The sequence below is a fragment of the Sorex araneus genome, chromosome X, assembly GCF_027595985.1.
Source record: "Sorex araneus isolate mSorAra2 chromosome X, mSorAra2.pri, whole genome shotgun sequence".
Lineage (NCBI taxonomy): Eukaryota > Metazoa > Chordata > Mammalia > Eulipotyphla > Soricidae > Sorex > Sorex araneus.
In genome coordinates this window covers 181763859-181781074 of record NC_073313.1, presented here as the reverse complement: position 1 = coordinate 181781074, position 17216 = coordinate 181763859, and the positions used below count along the sequence as shown (strand labels likewise).

The 17216-nt window shown below is 36.4% G+C and overlaps 1 protein-coding gene and 1 non-coding gene across 4 annotated transcripts in view; one reads left to right on the top strand and one right to left on the bottom strand.

The window, feature by feature from the left end:
• The window catches only part of PTPN4 (protein tyrosine phosphatase non-receptor type 4), a 175667-nt gene that overhangs the window by 74716 nt on the left and 83735 nt on the right, over nt 1-17216 (bottom strand). For all 3 annotated transcript variants that reach the window (XM_055119989.1, XM_055119988.1, XM_004608155.2), the window contains exons 8-9: nt 16843-16963; nt 14318-14405 (exon numbers count right to left, since the gene is read on the bottom strand). In XM_055119989.1, coding sequence (XP_054975964.1) covers nt 14318-14405; nt 16843-16963 — 209 coding nt within the window. The remainder of the gene's footprint in view (nt 1-14317; nt 14406-16842; nt 16964-17216) is intronic.
• On the top strand, nt 13930-14058 carry LOC129400174 (small nucleolar RNA SNORA40). Its single transcript, XR_008627500.1, has one exon. It is a non-coding gene; the product is annotated as a small nucleolar RNA SNORA40 (small nucleolar RNA).

Here is a 17216-nt window from a genome sequence, read left to right as displayed (position 1 = left end):
CCCGGTGAAGATAGCCAGGCGCGGGAGCAAGAGACTTGGCCTAAATATTTTTTTAGTAAAAAATCAATTTAAATTTAAGCTATGTCCATCATTTTAGACTACTACACACACTACAGAGTACAGCATAGGGTAAATGTAAACTTTATAGACATTGAGAAATCAAAAACTTCTATGACTTTCTTCTCCCTCCTTCTCCCTCCCTCTACTCCTCCTCCTCTCCCTCTACAAAAAGAAAAAAGAAAAGAAAACCTTCTATGACTTGCTTTATTGCAATAACAACTTTATTGTCATGGTCTGGAACCAAACCCACATTATTGCCAAGATGTGTATGTACCTAACTACTAAGAGCTATGTGGCAATGACAGGCTAATAATAACTAAGATAAACTGTCTATGGCCAAGAACAATTATGTTTGCTTGCCTTGTTTAAATTACCAATTTTTTTGTGACTAATACTCCTGCAAGGTATATCTATGACAAACTTTTTGTAAATTGTTATGAAAGTTTGTAAAAACTAACACTCAATTTCTTATCTCACCGCAAATCAGTAACAGTTAATGAATGAACCAGTGCCCATCTGTTGTCCCACTCTGAGCATAAATGTACCATGGTTTTATTTCACATTCCCTTACAGAACCAAGTTCTCAGGTAATCTCTGAGCATAAAAACTTACAAAGAAAATTACATACAGTTCCATATAGTGAAACTAAAAATAAATGATGACTAAAAGAAAGTAACTGTAGTAAGTAATAGCAATATGATTTGACAATATAAATTCAGGACAATCTTCAAAATAAATTATAGGAGGTCAACAATTTTTCAAAAAACATAACTGATGTGGTGATAATGTAATTACTATCTGAAATATAATATGGGATAGGTATAACATTAGCATGTTTTTAAACCATGAATAACTGATATTATAATTAATTTCTGAAATATAATATGGGATTAAAACAATTATAAGGGGGCCGGAGCGATAGCACAGCAGGTAGGGCGTTTGCCTTGCATGCGGCCGACCCAGGTTCGATCCCCGGCATCCCATATGGTCCCCCAAGCACTGCCAGGGGTAATTCCTGAGTGCAAAGCCAGGAGTAACCCCTGAGCATTGCTGGGTGTGACCCAAAAAGCAAAAAAAAAAAAAAAAAAACCCAATTATAAGGTATTACCATTCTATAATTCCTTAAATCTACCTAAATAAAATTACTCTAAAAAACCAGAAGCTGGAGAAATGGTACATGTACACTGCTAACCTGGGTTCGATCCCCGGCACCTCATTTGGTTCCCTGAGCCCCACCAGGAGTGAGCCCTGAGCACCGCCTGGCGTGGCCCATAAACAAACAAAAATCCTCTAAAAACAGAACATATGGAAATGTAAATTCCAACACTATAAACCTAAAAGACCCAGAAATAATAACCAAGATAGTGTAATAAAAATTAGTAACAACAGGTCATTTTCCTCTCCTCCCCTTCCCTTCCCTCCCCTCTCCTCTCCTCTCCTCCTTTCTTCATTTTTCTTCTCTTCATTGTTTCACTTGTTTTCTTTCATAAAAAGAGAAAAAAGAATTAATAAAAACAGATTGAGGTTCTGAAATACCACTTTTCTTTAAAAGAATCAAGGCTTCTGAAGAAATAGTTGATTCCAGGTCTGTGGCAGAAAATACACAAGATGATTCTAAAATATCTAAAAAAAATTAGACTGCATAAAAACTACAAAGACCACCTCAAAAGAACAAAAAGAAAAAAGAAAAAAGTGGCAGGAAAGAACTTCGTTTTCAAAAAGAAAAAAAATTACAATATACTGAAGCCTACCAAATATGTTTAATACATAAATTTAAAATGATGTTCTATTTAAAAGTAGTATTTATATATCATCTTAGAATTGCAGGGAACCAATTCATTGTCTTGAAAATGTAATAAATAAAAGGAATTAATCAAACAACACTTCCCAATGTCAACTAAACTACCTGCTGAAAATCAAAGAAGGGAACAGACTCTTTTTACAATTATTTGGTGAATACATGAAAACAAGAACTAGCAGTTCTCCCACTTGCAGCATCCAATAAGTTAGTGGATTCAGGGACTAAGCACCAAAGACTGCTAACACTTTTTTTTTTTTCAGTGAAAATCAGGGCCCAGGAGATATAGCAGAGGTCAGGGTGCAAAGCATGCACAGAACCTTTCAATCCCTGGCAGCACTTGGGCCTTTGCTGAATGTAGCCCCGAGGGACCCTTAAGTACCACAGGGCATGTGTGGCCTTGGTGGTCAGCACCAAAGAGCCTAAACACATAATATTCTGCAACTTTTCTTTTGTACTTATCATTTTGTAGCAATCTATATATGTGTGTGTGTGTGTTTGTATACACACACACACACACACACACACTTCTAACTCATCCACTGTAGCTACTACCTGTTGGGGTCTCAGTAGCCGGCCTGAGACTTGGACTACATCACCTGGCCCTGAAATAAAGAGCCGGCCCTTTTTACAGGGACCTAGGGGCTTATTTCAGCACTCCACACAAGTAGGCACTCTGGTTGAAAATGAGGGAATGTAACAGTTACCATCTGCCTGAGCTAACACACCTGGCCACCTGGCCCTGAGAGCTGGAGATGTAAATCATTAACATCTGTGCTGAGCATAACAAGGTAATTGTGATACATGTGGATTGCCTCCTGAAATGTGTGTATAAAAACCCCTGTGTGAGAGCTAATAAATGGACTGCTGACTGACCATCAGCTTCCCCCCTCCACACCCCCTACGTGGTTTTCTTGGTGGCAGCGGGAGTCCGTGGGTGCATGGAGGGTCAGGACAGAGGCTCTTCCCCTTCCCACTCCCTCTCCTATAGGGAGGTAAGTCTGGCGACCAGGGGGATCATACGCCAGTGTGCCGGGGTCGACTGGCCAGGACCCCGACAGCTACCTATCTCAAAAAAAATTTTATTCTATTTCATAACTCTTTCCAGTTTGGGTTTTTATTCTTCCTTCTTTTTTTTTTTTCAGGGGGGACTCTACCACCTAATGGTACTCGGGGGCTACTCCTGGCTCTGTGCTAGGAGATTGCCCTGGACTGCTCGGGGACTACAGGGTGTAGGGGTTGTACCTGGGCCTTCTGCATGCTTTTCCTTCACTTAAAACTTAATTTAGAAATGAACAGAAACTTTTCTAAGGAAGAGATACGAATGGCCAAAAGGCACATGAAAAAATGCTCTGCATCACTAATCATCAGGGATGATGCAGATCAAAACAACCATGAGATACCACCTCACACCACAGAGAATGGCACACATCCAAAAGAACAAAAGCAACCACTGTTGGAGGGAATGTGGGGAGAAAGGGACCCTTCTACACTGCTGGTGGGAATGCTAACTGGTTCAGCCCTTTTGGAAAACAATATGGATGCTTCTCAAAAAATTAGAAATTGAGCTTCCATCTGATCCAGCAATACCACTTCTGGGAATTTATCCCGGAGAAACAAAAAAGTATAGTTGAAATGACATCTGCACTTACATGTTCATCGCGGCACTGTTTACAATAGCCAGAATCTGCAAAAAACCCGAGTGCCCAAGAACAGATGACTGGTTAAAGAAACTTTGGTACATCTATACAAGGGAATACTATGCAGCTGTTAGAAAAGATGAAGTCATGAACTTTGCATATAAGTGGATCAACATGGAAAGTATCATGCTAAGTTAAATGAGTCAGAAAGAGCGGGACAGACATAGAAAGATTGCACTCATCTGTAGAATATAAAACAACAGAGTAGGAGACTAACACCCAAGAATAGTAGTATATAATACAAGGAGGTTGGCTCCATGGCTTGGAAGCTGGCCTCACATGCTGGGGGGAAAGGCAGCCCGGATAGAGAAGGGAACACCTAGTAAAATGTGGTTGGAGATCCCGAGCGGGAAGAAAGATGCGTGCGGAAAGTAGAAGAGACTGAAACGATGGCCACTCAATACCCCTATCGCAAGCCACAATACCCAAAAGGAGAGAGAAAGAACAAAATGGAATGCCCTGCCACAGAGGCAGAGTGGGGTAGGTGGGGGGGATGGCATTGGAGGGTGGGAGGGATACTGGGTTCATTGGTGGTGGAGAATGGACACTGGTGGAGGGATGGGTGCCCGAACATTGTATGAGGGAAACACAAGCACGAAGATGGGTAAATCTGTAACTGTACCCTCACAGTGACTCACTAACTAAAAAAATAAATTACAAAAACAAAAACTGTTTCTAATTTTTCAGTATTATGAACAATGCTGTAATTAAACTCCTTGTACACCCTTTTAAAATACCCTTAGAATATATACAGAATAGAATCTGAGAAATAGAAACGATCACATTAAGATTTGTACTCCAAAAGTGTTTGAACAAGTTATATTTCAACAATGATCAGAATGCTCACTTTTCATACTGACAAATGATGGGTAAGTGTAAATCTTTTGGTTCTACTTGCAGGGAAGGCATGTCAAGCAGTGCTCCTTGGATCACTGGCTCTGTGCTCAGGAATCAATCACTTCTGGCAGTGTTCCTGGGACTATGTAGCTGAACTAGGAGTGACCACACACAAGGCAGGCAAGTGCTTTAACCACTCTTCTATTTCTTCAGCATCATTAATTTTAAATCTTTTATCAATTTTTGCTAATCTGATAAAATTAGTATCTTTGTTTTCATTGTTATACTTTAAGTTAGGAAAGAGAAGTATTTGTTCATAATACTGGTTGGCTTTATTTGTCCTGTCAAATGTTTTGTTTTTCCTAGATTTCTAACTATATTAAAATTATTCAAAGCAGTCAAGTTATTGTAACTACAAAATGTTCTAATTATTCTAATCACATTAAGAATTTAGACAAGTTATTTGTGGGATGTCTATAGTTTTAAGAGTTTCTCAAAACAAGGAAATGGAACCAAATGATAACGAACCCATGGCCTTTAATTACGAAACTGAGGTTACCAAGCAGTGGGGAGGAGTGAAATGGGGGCGGGACGGATGAAGAAGGGACTAGTGATGTCTTAAGGACAATGGCAGAGGTTACTGAGCACTTTGGTGGAAGTGAACTTGCAGCAACTTTATACATCAAAACCATTAACATTACTTGTACCAAGTTGCCTAAACTATAATAAGAATTTTTTAAATAAAGAGATTTGAAAGAGTAAAATTTTGTTTATATATTTGGTGACAGTGAAGGGGTTCCCAGCAAAGCTCAGGAGGCCCAGAAGCAATTCAGTGCAATTCCAAGGACGAAGTGCTTCGACCCCCAGGGTGCTTCGGGTTACTCTTGTTGCCCTGGTATTCTTGGGGTGGTATGCTTGGAATGAAAGTGGGACTGGTTACATGCAAGGCATGAGCCTTAACTTCCAGATTATCTCTCTGGTCCTCATTTCTGTATTCTTAATGTAATCGGGTATAAAGTTAGACTTATTATGAAACTGACTTCAAAGTTTCTGTGTGCCTTATATATGCCTAATAGAGTATGTGACTTCAAATTATTCAGTGAAAATAAATATAAGTGTGATCTATAGATGCTTTCATAAAGATGCCTGATACCAATAACAATATTATTAAAGAGTTAATGTCTGGAGAAATGTACACCAGGTAAGGCGCTTACATTGCATGTATCAAACCTGAGTTCAATTCATGTCACCACATATGGTTTCCAAAGCACTGCTAGGAGTAATAATTGAGCAAAGAGTAAGGAGCAAACCCTGAGCATTGCCATGTGTGCTTTCACCACACCTCTCTCCCCGTCAAAAAAAGGCCTATGCTGAGTTAAAGAATACAACAGAACAGTGGGGGGAAAAAAATCACTGTGATTTAAATATTCTGGGGCAAAAACCAAAAGTCATATGTAAGCTTCATTCTGACAATTTTTTTAGGGACTATATTTCCAAAATATTTCATTGTTTCTTGAAGAAGTTATATATTGCTTAATTCAGAAACAGACATCATATGTTAAATAACTTATCTGTCTTATTTTTCTTATTTGTATAATGAAGATAACACTACTCTGACCTCCTCAATTTCTACTAGATCTGCTGCCTTAGTGCTCTGAGTTCCTGGCTTTAAAAATTATCTATAAACTGACAATTTTTAAATATGTATTTCTACTCTAAATCTCTCTCTGAATTCTAGTTCCATATACTGAATTGACTAGCCTTCTCATGTGGACAAATGTTTTAAACTTTAATGTGTTTTAAGATATTCCCAATCCAGCAGCCCACAAACCTGTTAATTATTGGTCTTTCCCAATTTAATCAATGACTACTCCCATCCTCTCAGCTATTCAACCCCAAACCTAGGAATCATCACTAAATCCCTTTTTTTTACATCAGTAAATGAAGGTCCTTTTATAATCAAAATATATACTAAATATGGGGTCGAAGCAATAGTCCAGTGGGTAGGGTGCTTTAGGAAATGCATATGGTTGACCCAGGTTCTATCCCTGGCACTTCATACAGTCCCCGAGAAGTGATACCTGAGAACAGAGCCAGGAGTAAGCCCTGAGCACTGCTGGGGATAGCCCTGCAAATAAAATAAACAAATGTGTGTGTGTGTGTGTGTGTGAGTGTATACACACGCTAAATATGATTTCTTTCACCATAATCTTTCAACTGGATCACTGTAATAATCTTTTAGCTGGTCTCTTTCCTTAATGCACTTTCAAATACGTTCAAAATAGCAGATATTGTTACCTTTCAACAACAGATAATGTTATATTTTAATAAATAGAGAGTGTTAACAACTGGTAGAACTTTAGGGTTATAATGAACCATTATTCAAACATTTTGGTGTTTCAAGAAATGCAAAATTTATACCTGATGAACAGAGAACTAGGCATAATAAAGCAACAATCTTCCCTTGTAAAATTTCCTTCCTTCCCTTCCTTCCTTCCTTCCTTCCTTCCTTCCTTCCTTCCTTCCTTCCTTCCTTCCTTCCTTCCTTCCTTCCTTCCTTCCTTCCGTCCTTCCTTCCTTCCTTGTTCTTATCTCAAGGACACTGGACTGGGCTGGAGTGATAGAACAGCAGGTAGGGCATTTGCCTTGCACACAGCTGACTTGGGTTCAATCCCTGGCACCCCATATGGTCCCCTGAGCACTGCCAGGATTAATTCCTAAGTGCAGAGCCAGGAGAAACCCCTGTTCCTCGCCTGGTGTGATCCAAAAACTAAATTCAAAACCAAAAAAGGACATGAGACTTCTTGATTCAAGTAAACAATTAAAATGAGGAAGTCTCCCTTTCCCCTTTCTTTATTAAGATTTTAACCTCAGTACTGAGTAAAACTTAAGATTTTGAAAACAAGATGTCTGCTCCTTAAATCTCAGATTCAAACTGTATTGTTATATTGTTTTGGAGATATATAACATGTCCCTTAGCTTATATAACTTGGAATATAAAAATAGATATTATTATCTTTAATGCTAGGGTTTTAATAAGCCTCTACCTTCTAGGCCCCCCTGAAAATTAGCAGAATATTTTTAGCAGAATATTTTAATTGATATTGATTTTAAAATACTCTGCTAATTTAGTGTTAGTCAAAGAATATATAGAGATGGTCAACAGACATATGAAAAAGTGCTTATTGTTACATGATTAGGGAAATGTAGGAAACATGCACTTTGGTGGTGTGGGGTTTGGGGGAAGAGGGGATGGCTAAGATAGGGAGCAGAATATTATGACAACGGTAGAATACCTCATCAGGAGTAAGAGGGGGTACTGAAGATAGTAAAGTGGTTCTACATGAAACCATATCAGTAACAGTACTATAAACCAGAATGCCTAAAGGGGGGGGAAAGAAAAGAAAGATGTCTGTCATAGAGACAGGCTGGGGGCATGAAGGAAAATGGGGACACTGGTGGAGGGAAGAGGCCACTAGTGAAGGGACTGATATTGTAACAACCGTGTGCCTGAAATAATCATAAATAAGTTAGTAAATCATGGTGCCTCAATTAAATACACACACACACACACACACACAACTGAGATAACGATTTTGTGTCAGTGAGAATGGCACATTTCAAAGTCTAGAAACAGCCAATGTTGGCATGGTTGTGGTGAGAAAGGAACCCTTTTCCACTGTTGATGGGAATGTCATTTGGTCCAGCCTCTACAGAAAGCAATATGGAGATTCCCGCCCTCCCCTCCAAAATAGAAATAGATCTCCCATACAACACAGCCGTATAAGTTCTTGGCGTCTATCTCCCAAACACAAAAATTCATTTGGAAAGATATACACATACCTATTTCTATCATAGCACTTAGAATAATAACCAAGCTATGGAAACAACCCAAATGCCCCACTATGGATAAATGGACCAAGAACTTGTGATATACCCACACAATGGCATGCTATTCAGGTATAAGAAAGAACAAAATCATGCAACTTGCTACAACACAGATAAAACTAGTAATATCATGCTAAGTGAAATCAGTCAGAAGGAAACGGAGAGACAGAATGATCTCTCTCATCTGTGGGACTTAAAAGAACACAGTAAGGTACTGACAAGGGGCCAAAGGCAATACAACAGGAGAACTGATCCACACAACTGAGTTTGTGAGTTAGGGTTTTGAAAAGGGGGTTAAGGTTCTTGTGGGAGGAAAGTTGGTACATTGGTGACGGGTGCAGTGTTGCGATTAAGTGCACAGAAAACTATCATTAACAGTATTATAAATCACAGAACCTCAATTTTTAAAAAGTTTTAAAAAACTGTATCTGTCAATAAGTCATGGTGGAGATGGGAGGGCCCCTGGGGGTCACTGGTGGAGAGATAGGGATCACAAAGTGGTGGGATTAGAGTTGAGAACATTGTTATACATGAAACCCTACTGTAAAAAGCTTATAAATTATGCTGTGTAAATAAAAATAAATAACATCAAGTGTTAGGAAATTTCATAGTTTCACTTTTATTTTGGAATTTATTAAATTGTACCTAACTTTAGATTAGAGATTGCAGTCTGTGCATCATTTGTCTTTATTTTTGATGGGTGGGGGTGGGGAGGCCACACCCAGCTGTGTTCAGAGCTTACTGTTTCTGCTTAGGGGACCATCTAGGGTGCTGGAAATCAAATGCAGGTTGGCCTCATGGAAGGCAAATAAATGTCCCACCTGCTTTAGTCTTCACTTGAAGTGCTTCTTAAGGCAAAAGTAACTTTCAAAATGTAAACCATACCACTTTTCTTATTTCCTCAAATCTTCTAATGGTCTTGCTTATAATTAAAAACCAAAGCCCTTAGAAATGTCTCATAAAGCAGATGCACTTTACCCTCCTGAATCAATACTCCTCTCCTCTCTCATAGCACCAATCATATTAATCTCTCCACAGTTCCTCGAACTACTTAACACATAATTTCAGGACCTTTCATTGCTCTCTCCTCTGCTTGGAACAGTCTCACACAAAGTATCTTCAAAATTCCTTCAGGTCCATTTTTCTTATCAGGTTGATTATGTTTTTTTAAAACCCCTTTAGCTTAATTTTCCCCATAGCATCTACTATCCTCAACCTATTCCCTATTTAATTAATGGTAAGAAAATGGAATATTATAACTATATATAGTAAAATGACAATTCTTACAACTCAAATTTTTACACACACACACACACACACACACACACACAGAATGCTCCCTATGAGTCTCTTACTAATAACATCTCTTTTCAGAGATGACAGATATCCTAATATCTGTAAGTACAGAATGTTTTTTTATTTTCTCAGGAAGTCCACACTCAGTGTCTAATATACTCATTTCTAATCTGTCTTGCTCACCAGAATGCAAGCTTTACGAGGGTTGGATTTTATCTACTTTACTCACTGCTGTATCCACGATGTCTATAAACAGGACTTGAAACATAGAAGGTGCTCAATAAATATTCACTGAATGAATGAATAATCAAAATAGTAGCATTAAGCTTTCCTTTTCTTGAAACTCTGAAGGGCAAAAGTTATTTTTCAGTAGAATTATCTTCATCATTATTACAAATACCTATGGAAATAAGATATTTACATTAAGCCTAAAACTTAGGTAGAATTGCCTTAGGGTTAATTCAGAACGTCGTGCACACCTTAGAAAACCTAAGTTAAGTCTTCTGTGATTATATTTACATTTAGGTAACCAGAAAACAGTTTCTTAGGCAAATAAAGAGAGTACACATTATATTAACATCCTTATAAAGGAGACTGAGCTTGAGAATTCACAGAATAAATACCTTACATCTCTATTATATTCTATTTTTCTAACCATATAATAAATATCAATTATCTAGCTGAACTGATAGAGTCCTCAAATTATTCATTTAATAAGTTAAAACACATTAGCTTAGCAATTATTTTCACGATAGAGATTTTTCCATTTTAAGAGATCAGAAATTCTATCCTAGCAATAAATCACTGTCAGATTGGCAAGCGTCACTGGGAGGAGCCCCTAGATCCCCTGAGAACTGCTTGGCATACTCCAACCTACCCTCCCCAAATTAAAGTTAGCATTTACGTTTCCAGGAATTAATTTAATATGTTCAAATTGTTTTATATTTTAAAGTTTACTTTGATATTTATTAGTTCATGAATTATCCTAATCACAACTTAGAAATATTACTTGTCATTCTTACTATATAAGTGTCTGAGAGAAAGGCACACAGTACTGGGTAGAAATAATTATACTAAACTTGTTTAGAAATTTATTCTTAGTTTGCAAATTTAAAAAGCTTCCCCTCTGTTATTATTTTTAGTTCAACTACACCATGGTCAGAAAGTATTTTATTTATTCATTCATTCATTCATTCATTCATGCATTCATTCATTCATTCTTGGTTTGGGGGCCACACTCAGTAGTGCTCAGGGCTTAATCCTGGCATTATGCTCAAGGATCAAACTCAGGTTGGCTATGTGCAAGACAAACGCCGTACCCATTTGGCTATCCAGCCCCCCCAAATTGTGTTATTTTTGAAAATCACTGTGTACCCTGAAATAGTTGGAAATGGGTTCATTAGTGACTCAATAGGAACTTTAGAGGTTACCACTTACTTCTGTTCTGTGAGAGTCATTGTTAAAAGATTAAGAAGTGAAACTCAAAGAAAATGAGAAAATATTTGCAAATCACATATCTAACAACAATTATAAAAGACCCTGTGCATCTAGAATTTATGAAGAGGTTTCAAAACGTAAGCTCATGAAAAAACTTAAGAAACAAAACAAAGGAATAGACATTTATTAAAGATGTGATGTTAAATATCATTGGTCACTAGGGAAGTGTAAGATAAAACTATGGTGAGATAAAACACAACTATTACAAAGCTAATGGGAAAAAAAGCAAAACAAAATATCTAGTGCATGATAAAAAGGATGTAAAACCACTGGAGCCTGCAAAATATTGCTGATAGGGTATAAAGTGGTTCAGTCACCCAAAAATCCTTTTCCTTTATAGCCAAATAGATACTTACTCTATGACCCAGCAAACACACTCTGGAATGTTTACAGAAATAAGAACTTAAATTCACATCTGGGTATAAATATGTGCCCATATTAAAAAAAACAGTATATAAATGTTTATAAGAGATGTATTAATAAGACAAAACAAAAACTGGGAATAATTCATGAAGCCCTTCAATGGGTGAAAGGATAAAATAAAATAGAATATATTCAAATAATGGAATTACATTCAGTAATGAGTGAATAATTTAAACATACAGTGACTGGATAAACTAATCACACTCAAAAGAATCCTAGTTATATCGACAAAAGAATAGAGTTAGAGAACAGACCATGGCTGCAAGGGTCTAAGCAAGAAGGCTGGATCTAAAGTGGTACCATGAGTGATGTTTTTATGGAGTAATGAATAGTGGGGTCGGGGTTACCTGCATCTGCACGTGTTAAAACAAGAATGAGAAAAGGGAGAAAAAACTCATACATTACATGCTTTATAAAAAAAAAAATCCCCTACTTGCTCCTGCAAATTTTTCTTTTCATTTTATTCTGAGGTTGTGGTTCCTTAATTCAATAGAATTCTCCCTTCTCTGATTCTTATAATCTTCTAGATATACTAAATGTTTGTATTTTCTCAACGAAGTCATGTTCCTTCATTGTAGGCCATCATACTGCTGGCCTTACAGTGAAAACCAAATTTTTTTAAAAAATGAAATGACTGAGTTAAAATGAGACTTTATTTAATGATCCATTTCCCTTGCCTGCCTCCCATCCTGTGAATGCTACAAAAGCAGTAATAATGATTTGTTCACTGAGTAATCCGGAGCATAATCACTGTGCAAGGTACATAACATACCAACCTCAATGAATGCTCAGTTTCTGCATCATGCAGACTATTGTAACTTGGTTCTATTCTGACTTTTCCCAACCTACTTCCTGAGGCAGAAAGAAAATATTTTATATTTCTCCGAAAAATAAAATACTACCTCAAAATGTTCTTTTTTGTGATAGTCAATTAAAATTTATTTATATATCTACTCCCTTTACTTTTTATTCCTGAGGCTGCAACATTTCCCCTCACATATTAAATATCTGCACTTTTTCTTTCCACATACAGCTCAAAAACCCTTTCCTGCCTTTTATTTTGATTGTAGAATATATGTTTCTAAAGAACCTTGACCATCTAAAATGTAATTCCTTTAATTTGGTATTCTTCATACCAAATTGTGGCTTTCTGTTTTATAATTTAATAATTAGACAATAACATGTTACCTAAGTAACAACATAGCTAATTATGTATTAAATCCCGTAATGTCACTAAAACAAGAAAGTTCAACACTGTATTTCATCAATAGGAGTTACTGATATCATAGTCACCTAAACTACCTTTAGAAAACCTTTAATGATAAAATAACAATTTAAAGGTTATTTTTATTGTTGATCTTAGTTTAGTTCAAATATTTAAATTTCCGTTAGTAGAAAATCTTATTATAACAGCAAGAAAAAAGAGCCTCAAGGTTTAAATAGCCCCTACTTAAAGAGAAAAGGTGGGTGAAGAGAACATTTTAAAGAAAAAGCAAAAAATTTAAGAGAGATTTACCAACACATTTTAAACGAAGTCAGACAAACACACTTCATGTCACAAATATTCAGGATTACCATAAACTATCATGTGAGGAAAGTCAAGTGTTGTTATAAATGACTGGTGAAACATAAGATCTACTCTTCCTCTCTCAAATCATGTCCAGGTAAGGTCCTAAATGATAAAAAAAACCTTTTGAGTTCTCAAACCACAATCTGTTTTTTAACAAGTAAGTCTGTATAGAATTTTTTTTTTTTTTAAGTAACAATAAGTACAGAGCTGGAGAGATGGTGTTGGCCATCCATGCAGCCAATCCTAGTTTCATCCTTGGAAGCCCCCAAGAACCATCATAGCCCACTGCAACGAAGCATCCTAAGCGCCCACAATGAACCACACTGAACCACAGGCTGACTCTAGAGAATCACAAGGAGAGTTTGGGCCTTGAGCATCACTTGAAGGCCCCAGAAACAAAATGAGACAAAACACTATCTATAAAATACTTCAGCCCTACTTCCAACCACCATCCTTACCAGACTTGGGGATTCTGAACTACAAATCTCAAAACCTCATCACTAACTTAACTGATAGTTATCTTTAATTATTTTTTTTATCAGTTATAATGGTAGTACTCTAGAAACTGCTAGAAGAGTATAACCTCTTATTTAAAAAGTCACTAGGAAGAACCTAGGTAAAGATACATGAAGGTATATCACAGAGATATACTTCTGGAAGAAAGAAAATTTTTTGGAGATAGTAAGGGTTGACAGAATGAAAGTGTGCAGAAGTCAATGATCACTATGTAATGGAAAAAGTACAACAATAGGCTTCACTGAAATGAGATTATGATTAAGATTTTATGATAAGAATTATAGAAATTAGGTATATTCAAAATGACTTTTCCTAGCACACTATTTTGGAATATAAAAATTCTAAGCACCAGTGTAGGTGTCTGTCTAATGTGTGGACAAAGAGTTTGAGAGCAGTACAAGAATGATTATCCTCTTTTGTTACCCAGAATTTATTGTTCTGTATGAGTTCTGATACAGATAAGAAGGAACATAAGAAAAAAAATTTAAAAGAACTATTATTATAGGCAAAAAATTTTCTACATTACACAAAATACCACCTTGAAAAACATGAAAAAATGACTTACACCATCCTTATCATGTATTAAATTATAAGTGTGAAGTTATACTCAGAAAATGCTAATTGCAGCTATTTCATTTCTTGCCTAATTCTCGCAGGGCATTAAAAAAAAATCCATGCCGAGTAATGGAGCCTAACTAAACAACATCAAAGTAGCAAATGCTGTTCACTTACTCTTGCATAGTGGAATTCAACTCCATAGAGTTCTAAGGTACGTGCTGTGTTCAGGTAATTAAATTCAGCTTCTGCAGGAGATAAGCCTCTATACAAACATCAAAAGATTAAAAACTGTATTAATCACAAATATGGACAGCTTAGAAAAGTGCTATTTATCTGCAAAAGTTTTAGCATTCTAATTCTATAAAACCTCATGTACTATAACTCTTCTTAGTTTTATATAACAGCTTCTTTGGAAACTTATTTTTGGTAAAATATATCTTCCAGAAATAGAAAACTTCATGCGATTTTAAACCTCTCCTAGTGGTTCTTGCAATTGTTACAAAGTCATATGTTTCTAGTCATAAATTTTAAAAGTTGTTTTGAAATATTTGGTCAATGTACTATATCTGCATTTAAATCACACAGGGCGCTTCTGAAAGGTGCTACAAGTTCTGAGGCAGCCTCCAGAGCAGAGCACACTGTATGGTGTATAAGCAGGTACTGATTCTCAGTTAAGACGGAAATTGAGCATCAATCTTCTAAATCACTGTAGCAGAGTAATTTTATTTCGGTTGAACTACAGTATGCAGTAGTAGGGGCTGGGAATATAGTCAAGGCTCAAAGGCATATGCTTACACGCCCAAGGCCCTAAATTTAATCCCAAGTAGCACATGGCCCCAGAGCACTGCTGTGCAGGGGCCTGGAAGGTCCCCCTGCACCAACACCAAATCCCACTAGATGGCCCTGGTAGTTCTGAACAACAGGGGTCTGAGTACTGAACTCTCATCTGCACATCCCTAAGAGTGGCCCCGTCATAGATTTGGTCTATTTTAAACCTTTGGTTTGATATGCCATGTGTAATATTTTCATTATCAACAGACCAAGATACCTCCTTACATTAGGTCAACTTATTAGGATTCTCATTTATTTTAGCTCGAGTCACACTGCAGGCCTTCAGGACATTCTGTCTCTGGTGCAAATGTTTTTCTTATGTGAAAGAGGTCACAGGTAATATGGAGATGAGTGAGGAAATCTGTTTCAATAAGTATTCATGTATGGAAACCGAAACTGGAATCTCATGTGATACAAAATGTATTCTTTTGATTCTTTTTAACTGTTTAAAACACATGTGGGGGTGGGGGTCAGGGTGACGGGTGTTATCTCACAGTGATTCAATAGAATAAGTAAAATTTTAAAATTATTTAAAAAAAGACCTTTAGATGACCTTTCTATGCTTGTATAAAACCAGGCAATTCCAATAGAACTCAGGTTGCTTACAACTAAAAAAAATGGGGAAAAAAAAAAGCACATGGCCAGGGTTATATGGCTCAGGGGGATGGAGTGCTTGCTTTGCATGTGGAAGGACTGTGTTTAATCCTTGGTAGCACATGGTCCTCAGGGCACCACCAGCAATTACCCCTGAACACTAACTGTGACGGAAGTTCCTCAGCAATTACCAGTGTGGTACACCCTCCCCCTACACACACCCTTAACAACAACAAAAAGTACAAATTATTTTTGTTCATGGGTTATACGAATATAGCCGCTATACTATCATTTATCAATGTGTTTTAGATCTATGAGTGAAATGAAGTTGCCTTACTAATAAGATAGATTTTCCACTTTTTTTACAAAGTACTAGGAACTATCGTAATACTTATGGTAACTCTAGAAGTTGATTACCTCCATTTCCTTCAATTAAAAAAAATTGTTTAAAAAAGACAGACACAAAGACAGAGCAATTTGAATCAAAATTTCCAATCAGATCTCATTTCATAAACTCTAGGCTAATATAAAGCTATGCCTTAATTACTTCAAACTATTCGAAATTGTATTTAAAGGAAAAATTGACCTTTGAATTCATAAACAATACTTTTGAATCAAAGCAATAGTTCACTTCTTAAAAAAATTCACAAAATATTAATGTTAAATATTGTAATAAATGAAAATAAATTACTATTTTAAAAATTGCTAACTTAGTATTACATAAAGCTCCTCTCCCCCCTTTGGTTCATTACTAAAAAGAAGTCAATTTACACAAAAACTAAAAATGAACTCACTTACATATAGTGATCTATATATATTACTAACATTCTATCTATATTATTAACTGTATATACTATTAACATTCTAAAAAATTCATTAAAAAATTAGCAACCCTTTATAGTAACAAATGAATTTATCTATGTAAAGCTTATGGTTCTTAAGAGAAATTAAAACAAGCTTCATAAATCCATGTAAGAAGCAAAGATATTTTAGCATACTTTTTCATATCAATCAACTTTCTATAATAGTAACTTCTACATTAAGTAAATACAACAATAACAATGGAAATAACTTAAAAGAAGCCATTGAAAGATCCACCAGATATTCCTAGCCTAATTAAATAAGGACTGTTTCCTCTTATTTAACAATCTAAACCAATTTGTTTTTAAATTTCTGCTGTTCCTTTATTAGATGTCTTATAGAAGTCACCAGTTTAAAAAAATAACAAAAACAAAAGTTTTACCAAATAAGCAGATAAGTAAATAAATTCTTACGTATGTTGCTGATGTAATTTTGCAATTTCTTTTTCAAAATCTTGAGGTTGATTAGGAATGAAAGAATAATCTGAGAGGTAGCCTGGCAAGTTCTCTGACTGAATGTAGTCTCCAAGTTCAGCTAGTAAGTGGAAGGAAAATAGTCACACTTAAACCCAGGCCTCTTGCACACATATCATGTATACTAACTAGCCCTTTGACCTCTTTCCCACTCTTCAGTTTTGGCAGTAGGGGATGGGGACAAGTTTGAGCCGGTGGTACTCAGGGCTCACTGCTGGCAGTATCCAGGACCATATGTGGTACTAGGGATAAACCAGGGTCGAATGTATGTAAGGCAAGCGCCTTAATACCTGTACTGTCTCTCTGGCACCACA